The sequence below is a fragment of the Gavia stellata genome, chromosome 7, assembly GCF_030936135.1.
Source record: "Gavia stellata isolate bGavSte3 chromosome 7, bGavSte3.hap2, whole genome shotgun sequence".
NCBI lineage: Eukaryota > Metazoa > Chordata > Aves > Gaviiformes > Gaviidae > Gavia > Gavia stellata.
In genome coordinates this window covers 14,573,173-14,592,436 of record NC_082600.1, presented here as the reverse complement: position 1 = coordinate 14,592,436, position 19,264 = coordinate 14,573,173, and the positions used below count along the sequence as shown (strand labels likewise).

The 19,264-nt window shown below is 44.4% G+C and overlaps 1 protein-coding gene across 1 annotated transcript; it reads right to left on the bottom strand.

The window, feature by feature from the left end:
* Positions 1-609: 609 nt before the first annotated feature.
* On the bottom strand, positions 610-18,296 carry DEGS2 (delta 4-desaturase, sphingolipid 2). The gene is made up of 3 exons (XM_059819277.1): positions 18,215-18,296; positions 7,858-8,600; positions 610-753 (listed from the first exon to the last, which is right to left on the bottom strand). Exons 1-3 carry the CDS (start codon positions 18,294-18,296, stop codon positions 610-612), a joined length of 969 nt encoding a protein of 322 aa, XP_059675260.1.
* Positions 18,297-19,264: the final 968 nt, after the last annotated feature.

Here is a 19,264-nt window from a genome sequence, read left to right as displayed (position 1 = left end):
AGACAAAGCCCTGGAATAAAGGTCAAAGAACAGGTACTAAAATAACAATCCAAATATACAAAAATATACACATATTTCACTGCATATACAAAATCTCTGCTACCAGCCATTATCAGACGTAAGATATTAGATTAGACAAGACAAGCTAAAGGCACCCTTGTGTTCTCCAGAAAGTATCATTTACTACTGTGTGCCACTCCTCCCTACTTCCACAGTCCTATGCACACAGAGCATCTACATCTAATCTGGCATGAAGAGAAACCAGTCCTAAACTACGCACACACATGCTCACACATACATACATCAAGCATTCTCCATTGCAGACCAGGCCAAAACTCAGACTCAGGCACACGTAGCCCAGGAAGTTAATTCTAAGCCTAGACCAAAAGGTCATTTCTCAGGGTTACATACACAAATACCCTTTATTAAAAATTATCAATAGTCTAAAATAATGCATCCAGTTGCTTCATTTTCACACTCATCCTCTTGGTCTAAGGAGCACACACCAATGCTACTTCAGCACACACAAACATCCTTCTACTTCTGCAGAATACTCAAGTCATTCAAACGAACAAACAAAATACCAATGCAGCAGCCGGAGCTGGTCCGTTAGCTTTCTTTTGCCAGCTTGCATAGTCTCTTAACCCTTGAATAAGGACCAATAGTGTCATCAAAAACAAAGTCCCACAGAACTCGAATCCAGGACTGGTGATGTGGGAGGTTATCGTAATATTCTGCTGCAATCTTCTTCACCTGGAAGAACAAAAGAGAGAACGAGCTGTTTAGCTGCACAGTGTCAGGTGTGTTTCAGTCTTCCCATTCAGATCTGATAGCATAGCCATAACCTGAAGCTACTTGTTATTGCTTGTGAGCTTCTGAAGTTCAGCCAAATGAGGTGTACTTAAATACACTTAAGATACTTCTTAGCAGATTTCTGATGTAGTTTTTGCCTCACAGTGTCAGAATTTGAAAGATGATGGATCTCTTCTTTCAGTCAGAACTATTTTCTCTCATTTGGGAGGTGGAGGGATCTCCACAATGAGATGACTAATCCAGTTTATAAATTGCCAAGACTCCAACACACTGTATTTAAAACCCTGTTCACCACTTGCAATACTCGTCTGATGAGGGTTCCAGGTAGGAGAGAAATACCAATGGAGAAAATGCCAGATACAGCCTTGGCTGTATTTTCTGTCTTCATCTTTCTTGGCTTCATTTTCTTTCCTCCATTCTCCTACCATGATGCAAATCTGAGAGACGGGTTCCTCCAGCAAGCAGAGGAGATTACAGGGGCAGTCCGTTCTCCTCAGTCTAGTGTTAAACATGCTGCAAGGTTCATTATTAGATCATGAGTCTAATGAAATTTCAACCCTGTTACAAATCTCCAAGTCTTAGGACTGTTGCCCTCAGAGAAGCATTGCATATCATTGGGGGTGGCACTTGTAACAGGAGTAAGGCCAGAACCAGAGGACAAAGAGGTTTCAAACCTGACAGGTTCAGGGGACTATGAGGATGCCCAAGTTATCAGTAGTCCCTGCTCCAGCTAGATGCTCTGCTTTTTGAACACACTTATGAAGCAGCACATTGAGTTGCTGGAGCATGTCCAGAGAAGGGCGACGAAGCTGGTGAGGGGTCTGGAGCACAAGTCTTATGAGGAGCGGCTGAGGGGGGAACTGGGATTGTTTAGTCTGGAGAAGAGGAGGCTGAGGGGAGACCTCATCGCTCTCTACAGTTACCTGAAAGGGGGTTGTGGTGAGGTGGGTGTTGGCCTCTTCTCACAAGTGACAAGTGATAGGACAAGAGGAAATGGCCTCAAGTTGTGCCAGGGGAGGTTTAGACTGGATATTAGGAAAAACTTCTTTACTGAGAGAGTGGTGAAGCATTGGAACAGGCTGCCCAGGAAGGTGGTGGAGTCACCATCACTGGAGGTGTTCAAAAAATGTGTAGATGTGGCATTGCAGGACACGGTTTAGTGGGCATGGTGGTGTTGGGTTGATGGTTGGACTTGATGATCTTACAGGTCTTTTCCAACCTTAACAATTCTGTGCGATTCTGTGTCTGTTGTACACTTGCACTTAAACCGCTTGGGCATGGTTTTATTACAGCTCCCCCTCCTAGACAAACAAAGCTGTATTCTAGAGTAGTTTGTCTTGCTGGACAGCATGACTTCTCTCTTTAAAAACCCTGCAGATTTTTAAAGCCAGCTATGCTGAACACAGTAAAGACTAGCAGTGAAGGTCAAAAGGGTTACACAGAAATTGTCATCTGGGCGGAGGGTCTCATCAGCATCTGAGGTGTAATGGTGAATCTTAACATAGCATTTTGACTGTTTGTGAAAAGGTAAGAATCCCAGCAAAAGTTAAATGATAAGCCAGCACCACTCACTGCTAGTTACCTTGTTAATTCAGCTTCCTAGCAGACGCTTCCCTGTGAAGTAGGTTGGGTAACGTACAAGTTTTGTTAAAATCTTTTACCTCTGTACCTCAGCCCCTATGCATTTCTTGTGCTCACGGCACGGTAGTGCTGTGTTGAAGGCAGAAGATTCAGTTCAGGTCTGACTGTATTCTGCCTTTCACTGAACACCACTGACTTGCTAATAATTCCCTATATCCTGCTTTAAGTGTTAGTCTGTACTTCAAATGTGGTTCATTTTCAATGGAATTCAGACAGTATCAGTATTTCCCCTTAGAGGTATTTGTTAATGACTGGAAGAAGGGTGATTTCCAGGCACTGGGTAAGATCTCTGGAGATGCAGATTTAGTTCCCTGCACTCATTCTGTAACTACAGTCAGAAATAATTTAATCTGAGTTTTGTATCCTCCCTCTTTCCAGCTGGGTAATTGAAATAGCCAGAGGATGAGAGGGAGGAGTATTTAGACAGTTAGCTCCCTTGAATGAAAGCCACTAATGAGGCCTTAGGCAAACACAAAGGGGGTCTCAGATACCCAGCCCAAAAGCTTCACTCCAGCTCTGACACAGTCATTCCAGCACACTGCTGCTTCCAGACCTTCCCTCCTACCTCCATTTCAGAAGTTTTGCCTGAATTTTGACTTGCAACAGTAATTCAGCCCTCACCTATACTAGCCGAGTTCATACGGCAAGTCTACCATTCCTTTCTTCTCCTGAACCCCCATATATTTCTTGCCCACAGAAACTATGGTCTGAACCAGACAAGTTTTCTCCGCTGGTTACATTACTCTGCAGAGCTCTTGATCATGTTAGACTCTTACTCCTACGAGGGCTTCAGAAAGTCTTTCTGTATTGCCCATTGCACATGCAACTGAAGGGCTGGAGATTCACAGAAACCAATTCAGCTCTTCGGAACAATGTCTTAGGCAGGGCGTGTGCCCTCTGGCACCAATGGCTAACTAAAAATGACCTCAGTGACGAAGTAGGACAAAATGGCTCAGAGAAGAGGCCAAACAGCCTGTCTATGGTCAACCCAATAGTTTCCGCACTTTCAGCAAACATGAGCAGCAGTATAGTCCGGCCATAGCACTGAAGAGCTCAGGTGGACACAACATGCAAGTCTGGAAACCTGCACTTAAATATATTCCATACACATATTCTGCAGTTGTATTACAGATTTAAAACAGGCACCTAGCATGCAAGTATTATTTGATAATTAAGATGATTAATCAAAATACTCAGCAGTGAATTTTGAAGATGATCATACACACCGTATTCTGGAAGCAGGCAGCCCAGTCATGGCTGGCAAACTGCTTGCCAGCATCAGGTGGCAGAGGAGCTGCTTGTTCACCAAGCATATCCATTTAGCACCTTCCTGCAGAGTATGGTGGCAGCTCATGCTGAATGGTCAGTATGGAAAGCACAAGAGATGACCAGGGGCTTGCACTGGAGTGTGTTACCCTAGATCAACTGCAGGACAGTGACTCACACCTACACAAAGTAGTTCTTTGCTCTGCTTGGCTTTGTGCCCAGCAGCACCTAGTGCAAGAAGGCAGGCAGCACTTGCACCATTGGCAAGGTCCCTGTGCTCTGGGCAGGACAACTGTATGAGATGTACAGAACCAATGGAGAGGAGAAGGTAAACTGCAATAGAAATATTTGTGACAAAGGAATGTGAAAACAGAAAGTTTAATGAATGCAGTTAGAGGGAGGACTTCTGAAGGGTTTTCCTGTGGAAAAGACAAGGATGTTTGTTAGGTGCATATTCCCATTTTGCTATCACATGGCAGGAAAGAATTTTAAAAGTGGTTTCTCTTTTACAATGGAGCTACACAAAAGTTTCTTGACATAAACAGCTCATCTATTGTAATTTCTTTCAGCATCTCCACATGTAAAATAAAATTATCTCCTCCTTACCTACCAGAAAATCTGGGGGAGTGGGAGGGCAGAAAGTAATTGGTTTTTAATGCAGATTCCATTTTCAGTACAACATTAAACTTCATCTATTACATATGTTTGAGGCTGGAAGAGTCATCCTCCATGTTGCATTTCTGGGTCCAGCACAAAACCTGTGGATGGCAGTTTGCAGGTAGCAAGTTTTGCAGCCAGTGTTATGCCCATAGATTGTCTCAAAGAGGATGGCACTGTGACGAAGCATTCCTAAATCCTGCTCCTGACTTCCCTCCAAGCTCTCCATATTGCATTGGAGAGGGTCCATTTGCTTCAACTCCTCCCTTCCTTCCTTCTTACAGAGCTCAACTGTAAGTCTTAACTTACTGCTAGTTTGTGAATGAAAGTTATCACAGAAGGACAGCAAGACATCACAAAGTCTGCAAGAAGCTTATTAGGTGCTCAGCACCTGGTACATTGAGGCTTTTCTTCAAGTAGATCAAGGTGGTAGGTAAGAAATCACACATTTTAGACTGAAACTTTGCTTCTGGTTTTGTGCATGTAGAGCACAGTAACAGTACCCCAATCCTACTCCATTGTATCAGGTAGGCACAAAAGCTATATGCAACCTAGTATTTCACCAAGGCTGATATAGATCCTTTGCCTGGGGCTATAGAGAAGCTAGAGATCCTTATGAGAAGAAGCCGAACAATGATGTTTAGAATGCTAGAAAGCATATTACGGAAGTTCCCTCCATAGTCCTTGACTGGGGGGAGCACTCAAGCTAGCTCTCCTGGCCATCACAGGGTTAATGAAATCTACAATTCAAAACCAGCACATCTACCATGTTTTCCAGTCTTGTCTGTCTAATAAATCTAGTTTCATACCATGTCTTTTTCTTTTCCCACAAGCTTAATGAGTAACTAGTTTGCCTCTGGTAACACTGCAGTTTTTATTGCAGTTTGTAGGAAGAGTACAGAGTTCCTCCTTCTCCTGTCCCCTCTCTCCATAAGTATATTCAGTCCTTCAGATAATACAGATTGGATACTCTTATTAATTTGGTAAAGAATGCAATATTTCTATTGTTATAAGGCTTCATGGAGAGACTAATCTAGTCATAAGTCTATAGGGTTTTTTTAGAGCAGGTCCTTCATTGTAATGTTAAATTTCATGGTCTCTTGCATAATCTCTCATTATACTAGTGGGACAAGTTCTTACTGCACACACATGTCACTCATCTTTAATATCTATAAGCTTACAGCAGAGCCTAATTCTTCCTCTTTCAAATCTGTCACACTCCTAGGGTAAAGGTCTTTCCAGTGGCAAACACATTACTCAGAACATTCTGAATGAGACACCTGTAACAAAGGACAAAGCTGAATTTGCTCTTCTGATAAGCAAGTGGAAGAGCCAGTCACTTTCCAAGATTAAGATCTAGTTATTCTCTGATCCTATTTCTCCCCTGCTCTCAATCATGCAAGAACCAAATAAAGATCTTTATTCCACTTTCTACTTGCCATTAATTAAAAATAGCTATACTGAGAGGTCAGCCATATTACACAATTCAACTATTAGAAGTTCAAGTGCCTAAGAGACTAGATCTGAAAAAACTAGACCTTTGCTGAGTGAAGAATTTGCTGAGAGGTTAGGCAGAGGAGAACAAGGAGAGTTTTCTAGCCCTACCTCTTAAGAAGTTCAAACATTAAAGCTATCCAGAGAGGACCTGTCCCCTTATCTCCTTCCACCAAAGAGGCAGAGAATTTTTCTTCTCAATTTGCAGAAAAGAATAACCAACTTGTTTTAATGGACAAAAGATTTTCTACAGTAACTGTTTTGCCAAAGGATTTTCACTTCATAATAGATATTCACTTGTAACCGACCACTCGAAGACAAAGTTTACCATATAGTTCTGTCAGGCAACAACGACTGACAAGCCTGGTATCTCCTCCACCAGCAGGACAAGTCTCAGTTGCCCACGAGCTAGAAACGCATGAACACAAGCCCATCAAATTCAACTAATAACTCTATCCTCTTTACACAGGAGGGCAGACACTGCTAGCTGCTGCACTGCCTCAAGGAATTAGGCTGATCCATTTGTGATGTGGGTGGGGAAGAGCTTTTCAGGTCTCAGTCGGGTCTGGAGCAACAGTCCCAGCAAGTTCATTTAGTCACTCACCTCTGTTGTGTAAGATACAGAGCTAACCTCCTTCTCTTTCTCTATTTACATTTCCGTAATCTAAGTATCTAAGCCTATCTAACAAGTTTGAACATTTGAAGCTAAAGCTAAGCTCATACACTCCCCAGCTGAGCTATCGGGTGTACCAGCAATGGGAGTGCCTGACAGGAGAACTTCACATGTGAGCGTGCACTGCTTTACCGGCTGCTCGGAACCCTGCCAGGGATGGCCAGCTTCTCCAGGGCAGACCTCCAGCGGTGAAGGACGTCTGTTCAAACAGAACTGCAGGCTATATAGAGGCTCCCCACGCTCTTCTACACCACAAGAAAAATCTCCTCTGGTTTTGAATCTCTCCTCAGACAGTGTTTCTGTGATGAATAACATTAACCCATAAAGCAGGGATTGCCTGGATATACTACCATAGAAGTTGCACATGTTATGCAGTAGTGGGGAGGTCACAGCTCCTGAACCTCAGCCTCCTCAGCTCTACCTCCACCTTATGAGGATGTTGCAGTAGTAGTCCTCAACTTTGCATCAAACCAGAGACAGAAGATGTTTCCTTCCTACTATGCCAGAGGATTTGTACATAGGAGTAATACTTCGAAGTCACGTCCCTCTAACACTGTGAGCACCTGCTGAGGAACCCATGTATTAAAACCCAGAAGAGCAGCTACACACCTGGAGGGAGACTGAAAACCATTCCTAGACACCTGGGCTTTGCAAATTTGATTCCCACAACTGATAAAATGTAAACAAAAAGGGGCTTGACTTTCAAAAGAGGAAAGCCACAGCACTTTCCCAGTGACAGATCAGGCATCCTCAGTTTCTGTGGGTGGGGCAGCAGAGCTAAAACAAGTCATGTAGAGTGGGTCTTTATTTTCTAGTGCTGTTTGTGTCAGGCTGGAACATGCCCTGATACTTATGTCATCTCAAAAATAGAAAGGCTTCTATTTGATGTTAATCAAGCAATATAGTTAGCAGATTGATCATTAGACAAATTTCAAGTAGTAATTGCCACCTGCCTCACTTTAGATGGGCCTTTAAAATTTCAAAGAGACAAAACCTGGTGGCTGAGGGAAGGAAATGGTGACATTTAGAGCATTGTTGGAGGATTTTATCATGCAAAAAGTATTCCTCAAGCCCTCTGAGGCTCACATGTTCTTGTTTCCATCTAATAAACTAAATATTACAGCAGTTTGGCAGCCATTTCTCTCGATCTCCTGTTTAAAATGAAAGAATTAAAAACAAATGCAAAAGCTTTCTTTTTTCCCTTCTTTTTCTTTTTAAAAATTGATCCATTGCTATGATTTGGAGTGATTTCTTTGAGACAGTTTAGCAGCTTTTATAAAAATCCAATTCACTTGTGCTCATGCTGTACTTACCATTGGCAGTCTGCATCCGGGAATGCTGGGGAAGTCGTGATGCTCCATGTGGTAGCCTACATTAAAGGTGAGCCAGTTCAGAGGTCCGTAATAAGAGTATGTCTCATACCCTTTTAAGAACATGTAGTGTTCTGCTATGAAGTGCCCAGAAATGGGATGTAAACCCATGCAAAGAATTGTACCTGCTATTAAGTAAATAATAGGTTTGAGCCCCCAAAGGTAGTAAATGATAAGGTCTATAGAAAACTGGACGAGAGCATTAAAAATTTCCATCCGTGTAATTGCTTTGGGGTTCACATACAGTGGTCTCAGACTGTAGAACAGAGGTTGGAGGAAAAGCCAAAGCAGTTTCCGCAGTGGTGTACAGAAGAACCAGCCTTCAAAGTCTGTGGGAATGTCCACATCCAGGCTGTCCCCACCAAGGTACCGATGATGGTCAATGTGGTATTTCTTGAAGGAGGCAGAATAAGGGATGCCAATCGGCAAGTTGGCAAAAACTGCAAACCATCGGTTCCACTTGGCCTGCCTATTCCCAAAGGCGACGTTGTGTGAAATATCATGGATAGCTAGGGTCAGCGAATGGTTGATGCAACCCCCAAAAGCATAAGCCCAGAAGAAAATCCATTTCCAAGACAAGTCTTTCACCAGGTAGCATGCTAGAAACTGCATGAAAACCATTCCAGATACAATCCACTTTAAATGTGGATCCGGTCCCATCAGAGTCTTGATCTCTGGATACTTTGCTAAAGGGAAAAATGCAGAGAAAGCATCATTAGATCACAGTTATGTACACATAATCACCACTGGCACTCTATTTTTATCACCATACGTTTGAGGCCCTAGTTATAAAGTGGCAATTCCAGAGCAGGGTTGCCACTACAGCGAAAGCTTTACTAATGTATGGGCTTCATTCCCACTGCCAGCATCATGTCCAATTGTGATTGATATTGAGATATATATATATATATATAAACACACGAAAAAAAATTTACTCTGATGGTCAATATGTGGCATCATGTGCCTTCACAGGATGAGTATTCATATGCCAAAGCCCACCAGATTTAAACTTCTGTCAAGCACCTTCTGTCAAGTTTTTCATCTCCCTTTTTATTTTGCACAATCCTGTTGCTATTTTGCACAAAAGGGATAGAACTGCCTTCTTTATAGCCCTTTTCATACTACTGCTTCAGACATACTAGCAGGGGAAGAGGGCTGAGCAACAGGCTCACCAGGTTTTGCTCTGTGGTTAGGTGACAAATGCAGCATTAAAAAAAAATTCCTAAGTATTTGAGTGTTCATCAGTGCTTACAGTGCGTACAACTCTTTGCACATGGTAACATCACAAGAAAGTCAGAAATATTATCAGGAATTTGTAAGACAGAAAATTTGTCTCTGTTCCCATTCATTAGCCTGTTCCACAGTCACATACCAGAAACAGGCATGAAAGTCACATAAATAATCACACAACAGCTTCATGCAGCCTCACAAATGCTGCAATAAAACATCAGAGAGACATGGGCTAGGCTTGCCAGGTCTGACCTGTGTCAGGGCTGGACCAGCTTACTGAGCTGTAGTTCTACTGGCTGTTCATTTGTCCTTTTAAGAAAAAGAAAATACACAGTACAGCTTATCTTCTAGGTGCTGTTCATCGCTTCAGGTCTCTTCTTTACAAACCCACACTTCTCAATTCCACTATTAACTTGCACATTAATTTTTCCACTGTTTTATGGCTTTTACCCACCCACTGGCCTCCCTCCTTTTACTCATCTGCTGTGTTTCTCAATAATTACAGCTTACATAGGTAAGATTGTAGGACAAGTCACTCCTTCTGAACCCTGAGGTTACACAGAGCATCCCTGTAAGTTTGACAGGCCCATTTTATAAATAGAAAAGTAAATATCATCTGACTGACACAGTATGGCACCAATGCAATAAAAGCAGATTATAATGATTTGCATCTATGCAGCTGTATATACTACAAACAAACATGGGAGACAATACACATAACTTTGTATGACCTTGCAAGCAGTGGCAGGTACCGAGTGCAGGATGCAGAGAAGTTTTTTTTATAGAAGTGAACCCTGCGAAGTTTGTAGCAGTTCAGACAGACGAAGCACTACTTAAGGAAGCAGGCTGATGTGGTCATGCTCTGCAACCATTCAAACAACTTCTAAGCCTGTTAGTCAGCTTCAGCCCAGCTTGACAAAGGTTAGAGATAATAAAGATTAGACAGGTTTTGTGGAAGATGATAAGAAAAGGGATATTCTCAATTCTTCCCCTTGTGAGGACAAGGGAGCAAAATCACCATGAGTAGTATTCAGACAGAAGAGAGATTTTCTAAGTGGTAGGAAAGCTCTCGTAAAAGTTCACATCTTTCTAAAGTCAGCCAAACTTTTTGATAAAAATCTCTGGGAAGTCCAGGGGTTTTGGTTTTGTTGTTTTGTTTTTGTCCTTGTTTTTGCAGGTTTTTTAATTAGTTTTCATGTTAGAAATGCTAACATGCTAGAAATGGTTCTTTGGTACCTAGACAGGTACCAAAATTTTACACAAAGTGCTGGGATATCCACTCTAAAGAATAACTTGATATAATGACCTGGTCAGAAAATCTGTTACAGACATATAATTTTACATAGTTTAATGTCCTGATTAGAAGTATCTGTCCAAAACCCATAAAACCATTTAATAAACCAAGCCACCTCAAATTCAGTCATGCAGTTGGCAGAGATCAGTTACTGCAGTCACCAGAAGAGATGAAGAAATGTAAAACAACCAAATCTGTTCCTCAGCCAGGTCAAATTGAGGCCACTTTGACCAAAAAAAAAGTTTTAATGGGATGGGAAAATGACTAAGAGATGCTTTATATTGTAGTTTGAGAACAATGAAAGTTTTCAACCTTTTTGTAGCAGCTAACAAGGATTGCAGATTACATTTAAGAGGCCGCAACAACTGGCAGCAACAGTGTCTGCAAGCAGCAATGCAGGTAGGTTGCATTTATCGCAGGTGACAGCTATTAAGTAACTTGGTAGGGTTTAATATTAAATTCAACACATGATTAACTCCTCTCCAACAGTAAATTTTTGCATACTAGTTAAACCACAATACTGTGTCTGTTTATCATTAATACTGATAAACCCTTCCCGTTTCCATGGCATGGAGAAACCTCAGGGAGGCTGACAGGTGGGGCTGCTAGGCTTACTGGAGGCTAAAAGCCCCGCTGGTGCTGTAGCCTGCCGGAGACCTTTCGGTTCAGAAGCACTGCACATGCAAAATGTTGAATGCTCATCCTTTCAAAACTTGAGGCCAGGTGCTCTTTAGTGAGACACATTTAATCTCAGATTAAGTGATCCTGATGACTGCAGTTTATATATAATGTGTGCTGACACAAAGATGTGACAACACAAATATGTATCTCATTTTCCCCTTATGTTCATGCCTTGCAGTTAGCTGAAGGATTCCTAGGAAGGCAAGATAGAGCACTTACAGTTGAAAGACGGGGACAACCCTGTAAGACTGTTGTGACAAGTGTCTGCAGGTGATCAGCTGGGCTGTGCAACCAAGGGCTGTGCAAACCAGCTGTCAGCCATCTGCACGTCCCAAAGGCAACAGAGAATCAGACACAGGGTTACTGTGGAGCACTGAACCAGCAGCCATAAAGGACTATGAGACCTGGGGCAGCTACACGATAATGACCACCTTCGTTTACTACACACTGCACTTGGAGAAGTAAACAGACACCTACTCTCCACTCTTGAGACTGCTAGAGTTTCACACTAAGAGGCATCTGAGCAGAGGTTTTCATCATGCTGCACTTCCCTGAATCACTTCCAGTTTAGTCTTCCTGAGCACTTTTCCATTATAAAAATGACCAGCTTCTATACAGCCAGAGTCCATCGCTTCCCAACAAGCACTGGGTCAGGGCTAATACATGACAGCCATAAAACGTAATCTATAGTGAGCTCTTCATTATCCACAACCATGGCATGGGAAAGGCACAGGAATAGGAGAAAAAACCCCAACATTCAGCCACTCTAGATAAGGGGTAGGGGGGAGAGAATAAAAACCCCACAAAGTTATGTGACCACATGAGACCAGGATTCGCCCTTTAGAGTACAATAGGACCAGGACAGCTCCAGCTACTCTGATGTCTCCACAGCACATTCTCCAGCCTCCAGCTCGTTGGGAAAGTCTGTTAGCTCAGCCTGGCAGACTGCTTATCCACAGGTGCTGCTTCCAGCTTCTCCATCATACTGCCATTCAGAGGGTGGACATACTGGTGTAGATGTACAGCAGTGCAGAAGCATGACTTTTCTGTCCCAGCACATTGCAAAAGGAGTGCATGCACTTCAGTAGGACTAGCACCCACTTTAGTGGGTAGATGTAGTTAATAATTCTGCCCAAACAGCTCCACGGTCTCTACAGCATAACCTCAGAGCAGCTGAAATGTGCATCACAACAATGAAAGACAGCATTTCCCACTTGTACAACAGCGTGGATGAAAGAACAGCAGTCAAGAGAGAACAAATGCTGCAGGTATATTTTCAGAAGCATTTGTGATTCCAAAACAACTCATTTACTGAATTAACATTTCACGGAGATCACTCCAGTGTTGTGTGTAAGCATCAGTCACCTTTCTAGAGGCATCCCTCACTCTGAAACACTACTGACACATTACTTGGACTACATATTTTTTTCCTTGATGCTCCTCTCTGGACGTCCAGGAACACTCACCATAGCCCTACACTGATGCCCAGTTAGGGCTGGAGTAATTGTTCCTGGAGAAGCTGTCAGTCACTAGGTCCTGGTGTCCTTCCACCTCAGGAGACAGCGAGTATTTGTTCTGAACCCCCACTCATCCTCTATTCCCATTGACAGTGCTCCTGAGATGACTCAGGAGAGACCCAGTTAGACCTTAGTGATGGCAGCAGACACAATTTCTCATTGATGTGACACCACATACTTAGCACTTGCATATTTTGGCATACACAGGCTTTGGATGTGGGCAAGTGGGAGCTGTCCACAAACACAGAGATGGTGGAGGTTTAAAGGAGCAGCAGCCTTGTCCACATCCATGAGAAGCTAGTCGTAACGAGAGAAGAAATTTAATTTTTTCATCTTCCCTTATTTTGACCACAAGTGCAGCATACAGGTATAGTCAAAATGGAGATATTACTCAGTATAAGACTTTTAGAAGGCCTGTTAAAGAAAAGGGGGGAAAAAAAATCTCTGCAATGCTGCTGTCCTGGACTATGTTCTATCAACTATGAGTCCCTGCCAGAACAAATAAGAGACACCAGGCACAGGATGTTAGCTTTACTACCCTGTGCCCTATGCTGGAGCTGGTATTTGTACCAAAAAAATAAACAAAACAAAAGAAGTCAGTTTGCTGACATGATAGTGTTTTGCTTTTTAGCCGCTCAGCTCATGAACATGCTCATATCCAGCACAGCACGCCTGAGGCCTCAGCACAGGAAAGACATGGACCTGGTGGAGTGGGTCCAGAGGAAGGACACAAAATGATCAGAGGGATGGAACAGCTCTCCTATGAGGAAAGGCTGAGAGAGTTGGGGTTGTTCAGCCTGGAGAAGAGAAGGCTCCAGGGAGACCTTATTGTGACAGGGACAGACTTTTTAGTAGGGCCTGTTGCAATAAGACAAAGGGTAATGGTTTTAAACTAAAAGAGGGTAGATTTACACTAGATAAGGAAGAAATTTTTTATGATTAAGGTGGTGAACCACTGGCACAGGTTGCCCAGAGAGGTGGTAGATGCCCAATCCCTGGAAACATCCAAGGTCAGGTTGGATGGGGCTCTGAGCAACCTGATCTAGTTGAAGATGTCCCTGCTCATTGCAGGGAGGGTTGGACTAGATGACCTTTAAAGGTCCCTTCCAATACAAACTATTCTATGATTCTATGATTAATTCAAACGATACAGGAGCCAGGACACAGGTAGGACACACACAGAGCACAACGTATATGACAAAAGCTTCTGGCTTTGCACAGTCTCCCGCCCCTCCAGTATGCAAACTAATAAGAAACCTTTTCGGCCCAACTAATTACAGTGAAGTTTTGTATCTCCACTGTGCAAGGACAATGGTCTTAATCTTGTATTTGCCACCCACAAGCTCCTAAATTGCTTTGTGCTAACTGGTCCAAGGGAGCTGTGTCACCCAGAAGTGGCCACCAGAGGCAAAACACCGTAGTGGTGCCACTTTGCCAGTGTCGACAGAGATGGATGGTGTCAGCACATGACACATGACAGCAGCTATGACCTGTTTGTTTATGCTTGTTTATTAGCTAGTTCAGAGTAAAAGGATGTAGGAATACTAGAAAGAGGGCCTCTGAAACAAAAACCTGCAACATGAAGTAAGCTGAAGCCTTCAGTTGCACTGAATACATTGTCAGCAGAAGACCACAAGCACCTAAAACAGTGACTTTCTGCTCAAGTGATTTATTTTATAGGCGATCCCCACAGGGAGTTGGCATGAGCACTAAGATAGCAGCTATTCTGAATGCGCTCATCAGAGAACATGCACATCAGTGGCAGCACTGTGCCCACGTACTGCAGCATAAAGGGGAAACAAACTCATAGTTTCTTCGCCAGAAGCATATGTAATTCAGAGCTTTGGTTTAAGCTAAGGAGATATGCATCTTGCACATTTCAGTAGGTACAGTTTATCAGAATTTTCATAAATGTGAGGTTTAAATAGGCAACAGAAGAGTCAGCTGGAAGAAATAGACTAATCTCTAAATAAGTGAGCAGAGCTGGAAGCTATTATACTCAAATCAGCTAAATGCTAAAATAAAATGGATTTTGGCTTTTTTATTTTGTTCTACCTCCTCCCCCCCATAGGCTAACATCTCAGCCTTTCTACAGGATAAAGCACATACAAAACACTTGCACCATCTCCACTCCAAAATAACTTGCCAATTCTATAATTATTATATATTATTATATTATTATATTATATTAATTATTATAACCCATTCTATAATTATTAATTATTCTTGGATATTAGATCATATTCGGATGCTCCTAGCCTACCCTGAGCAACACTGATTCAGCCCTCACCCTCAGCAGCAAACAAGTGCTTCCTCTGAGGCAAGACATTTTCTGACCAACCTACAGTAATTTTATGAAGTTAGATCCAACCCATAGCACAAATAAGATCTCATTCTTTCTGTGCCACAACATATTGCTTGCATTTGGAAAACTGTTTGCAGGTGAAATGACCATTCATTGTGTGCTTATGGTGCTTACCAGCATCTGAGCAATGATTTTTTTCATCTTCTTTCAAGATTGAAAAAACACCAACACTTCCCACTGTGCAAGACCGTAAGTTCTCCAAGTGTTTCAATCCAACAGGCCCTTACTGCCACTAAAGTAGAAATCCTATTTATATTAGAAGTAGATATCCCCTCTATGTTATACCCTACATTGTATCTCCCTCTAAGAGCATTTGTATAGCTATACAGCAAGGCTAAGCAGATCCAGATGAAAAAACTTCCGTCAGGTTAGTTTTTAGCCAGGTCTTTCCCTAACACAGCTCACTGCAGTGTTACACAAATCTCAGTCCTGACACAAGACAGTAACAGGCTTTTCATAAACAAGAGAATGAGAGAACAGCAATGAAACAATTCAATTTCATAAACTGAAAAGCGTGAATAACATGTTCAGGAACATGAATAATGTGATCAGGGTCGAAGTGCCAGCTTGGCAAGAGATCTCCGCTGTAACTTAGAAGCAGTTGGCACCTAGACAGTACAAAGCACAGGCTACATTTTAATACCTAGAATCTAAGAGGAAGATACTACAAAGAGATAAGAGAGAAACTATCACCTCTCCCTTGCGCAAAACGTTGATCTATTTGCTGGTATAATTATAGCTGTTAGGAATCACATCCCTAGTAGGTTCATCAAGTACAACAGTGTCCTGCCATAAGCTAGCTTCCAGACAGTCCAGCTGATATACACAGCTCATAGCTGTGCTGCTCAACTGGAACAGGTTGCCCAGAGAAGTTGTGGATGCCCCATCCCTGGCAGTGTTCAAGGTCAGGTTGGACAGGGCTTTGAGCAACCTGATCTAGCGGAAGATGTCCCTGCTGATGGTAGGGGGATTGGACTCGCAGAGTTATCGTTCAGACATATTGTCACTGACCACAAAAGTCTTACAGACACCTGGGCTACTAACTCTCAAGGCAGGACACACAACTTTGTGACAGACCATTATTATCTCTCAGTTGCTCTATAGAAACATATTGGGGCAACAGCTCAAGGAGACACCACTTATATAGAAAGAAACTGCCTTATGTGTTTGTCAGTTTGCCCATATTTTTTCCTAACGGATAATTTCAATTTGCATTTACATCCAAGTAGCCATGCCTGAGAGAGACCAACATTTCAAAAAGCTGCAGCCTAAACAGAAAACAATCAAGTTTCAGTGCTTAGCAACTAAATCATTAACCTATTGGGAGGAAAATACTTCCTTTACCAGCATGGAATGCTGTCCCCAAGGCATTGCTATATACAAAAACGTAAAATATGTGGATATTTATACATATTTGTTCATATGTATGTAAGATTCTTACAGTGCACTCCAGCTCAATAGACACTAGACACTTTACTAAGTACATACTCGATACCAGGGGTTTGCTGACCCTCAGGCTTTGAATAATGCAGTGATGATCATTATACCAGTATCATATGGGATATGATGATAGTTTCAATAACTTTTGGTAACATTTTCATATTCATGACACTAGTTTCATGATCCATTCTGCCTTGTAAGACACAGACACAGATTGTTCTGCCCACATCTTCCATGTCTCTCCTCCCATGTTGTATTTCTCTATTTCTTCTGCCCTTCCTTCTGCTCCCACAGCTGGGGCAGGGGGAGCTGCGAGGAAGATGGACCTTGTTTCCAATTGCTCATTCTGAACCCAAAGAGAGTGGGGGCAAAACCTCTCCAAGTATGCAGTTGAAAGGTCCTAAAAAGAGTTTGCTGCAGCAAAGGTAAGACAGTCCAACTACTCCAGTACCTCCTTACAATACAACTTCATCATGGTTTGCAGTCCCCACTCTATAGCAAGATCAGGAAAGCAAGAGATTAGCAAGGGGAGACCCACCAGACACACTCCAACCCATAGCTCACCAAAACACAGTCCCCTTGACTGGAAGGATGAGTAGCACGACACCAAGAAGCATCCCTTTATGTAATGACATCATTTGACTCTCTATCATGATTACATAGTAAAATAATTATGATTTTCCTGGATATAATTCAAACCTGGACCAGGATATTCCACCACCACAACTATACCGGAAATGTTTTTGTAATTTAGATTAATCCTGGATTAATATATTAGATTGTGGAGGAGTTATGAAACTACACCTCATTAGGTGTAGCACCTCAGCCACAAGAACCAGTGCATTCCTTTATAAAAGATCTTTAAAAACTTTATCCTACTCATTAGAGGGAAGTAAAAAACCCAACCAAAGCACCCAAATAAAAACAACAACAACACAAAAATCTTCTTAATAAAATGTTGAAAGTATATTTTCAGGAGATACACAACAATATTTGCAACAACTCTGAATTATTAGTTCTTCTCAGAAACTATCTTCAGAAAAGCCCAAACCAAAACAAAAAACATCCCAACCCAACATACTTGCGTATGCAGCGAAATGCTGCGTGTACAACATGAAAATACACGAGTGTACCTTGTCCCTGACCAGCAGCGGGGACTTCCTATCGTTCTCTAGCGAACACTCACCCACATCCTCATTTATTTTATCTCACTACCAAGACACTGGGAAAACGTGCCTGTAGGAGGACTCCCGGCCGCCCCCCGGTGCAGATCCGGGAGCGCTGCCGCTCACCGCGGCCCCCCCCGCCGGCAGCTGCCGCCAGCCCGGGGCGAGGTGCGGGGCGAGGTGCGGGGCGAGGTGCGGGGCGAGGTGCGGGGCGTGTGGACGTTGAACGCAGCCCTGGCCGCAGGTGCGGCGGACCGCTCCGCAATGTCACCCGGCAGCTCTGCCGCCCGTCCAACCCAGCTCGGTGCAGCAGGACTCCGTTCAGCCGCCGGCGCCCTCGCCGTGCCTCTCCGCTGCTTCCAGAAGGCAAGGCGGCGCCGGGAGAACTTGGGAGAGCAGCACCCCCCGGGGAAAACACCCCTCCAAGCCCACCGGGCTGCAGCCCCCGCTCCCCGCAGCCTGGCCGGTGCCCCGAGCCGCTCCCAGCACCGACAGCAGCGAACACGGCACGGAACCCCCGCTGCGCCCGCCCCTCACCGCCCGGGGGTGCAGCCCAGCCCGGCTGCCTGCCCCGACGGCGGCCGCTTCCGAACCCCCCTCGACGTACCCAGGATCTCCTTCCTGCGCTGGGTGTGGGGCTGCTCCGTGTAAACCCACTCGAAGTCCTCCCGGGTAACACGGTTACCCATGGCTCCCGCTGCGCTCCGCGCCACTCCGCGCTGCCCTTATAGCTCCGCGCCCGGCGGAGGGGCGGCTCCGCCCGCCTCCTGCCTCCGCCCCGCCGGCTGCCTCCCGCCTCCAGCGGGCACCGGGACAGCGCCCGACGGGGCGGCCGCGGGGGAGCCTCGGGTGTGCGCGGTGGGAAGCTGCGCGGCCCAGCTCGGGTGTGGGGGGAGCTGGGGGAGCTGCAGAGCCCCTCTGGGGTGTGCCAGGAAGGGCCGGGGGAGGGAAGGTGCTTCAGGGCGGGCTCTGGGGGCAAGAGACAGACGACGGAGGTTCGCTTTGCTGTAGGGGCCTCGAAGGCAGCCGGGCAAGGGGTGTGGGGTGGGCAGTGGTTTGCAGGGCAGCAGGATCCCCATCGTGCTGCTGCCACCACCGTGGGGCCCATCGGGGCTCAGGACAGCCACCCCCTCCTGGGACGGCCTCAGAGCACCAGCACTGCAGGCTAGTCCCCGGGCACTTCCAGACAAGGATTTTGGAAAGCAAGGGTAGTCCAAACGCCATAAATCCAGTGCCACAGCCCTAAGCAGAATGTGACTTAGGGCAAAGCCCAGTCATGTGAGCTCCTCCCAGGGGTGGAAGACCTGGGACTGCGTGAAGATGACCAACACCTGACACACATTTCCTTGGCGCTCTGACAAATCCTGTGTGAGCTGTCCCAGTAGCATCCAGCCCTTGGCTGGGTCACACTTTACTCCTGAGAGTCTGTGGCCCATTTCCCAGGTCTGGTACCGCCTCCACTGAAGTAGCAGGAAATCACACTGCTCCCTTGGTAACGAAGCCAGGCAAAGGACTTGCAAACCTTAAAACTAAGGTAACCTTGCTAACCTCTCTAGCCTCTCTGATTCACAGGGAGAGGAGTTACACGTGTTACATGGTGATGTTTCTCCCCACACAACCCAAAATTAAAGTGCTGCTCTTGTTCCCACTATGCTCT

Excerpts from the sequence above, each read along its gene's own strand:
- DEGS2 (XM_059819277.1), bottom strand. The coding sequence starts at position 18,296 with ATGGGTAACCGTGTTACCCGGGAGGACTTCGAGTGGGTTTACACGGAG. Across the intron at positions 8,601-18,214 it reads GCGCAGGAAGGAGATCCTGG|CAAAGTATCCAGAGATCAAG; the intron begins GTACGTCGAGGG and ends TTTTCCCTTTAG. Across the intron at positions 754-7,857 it reads CCGGATGCAGACTGCCAATG|GTGAAGAAGATTGCAGCAGA; the intron begins GTAAGTACAGCA and ends TTGTTCTTCCAG.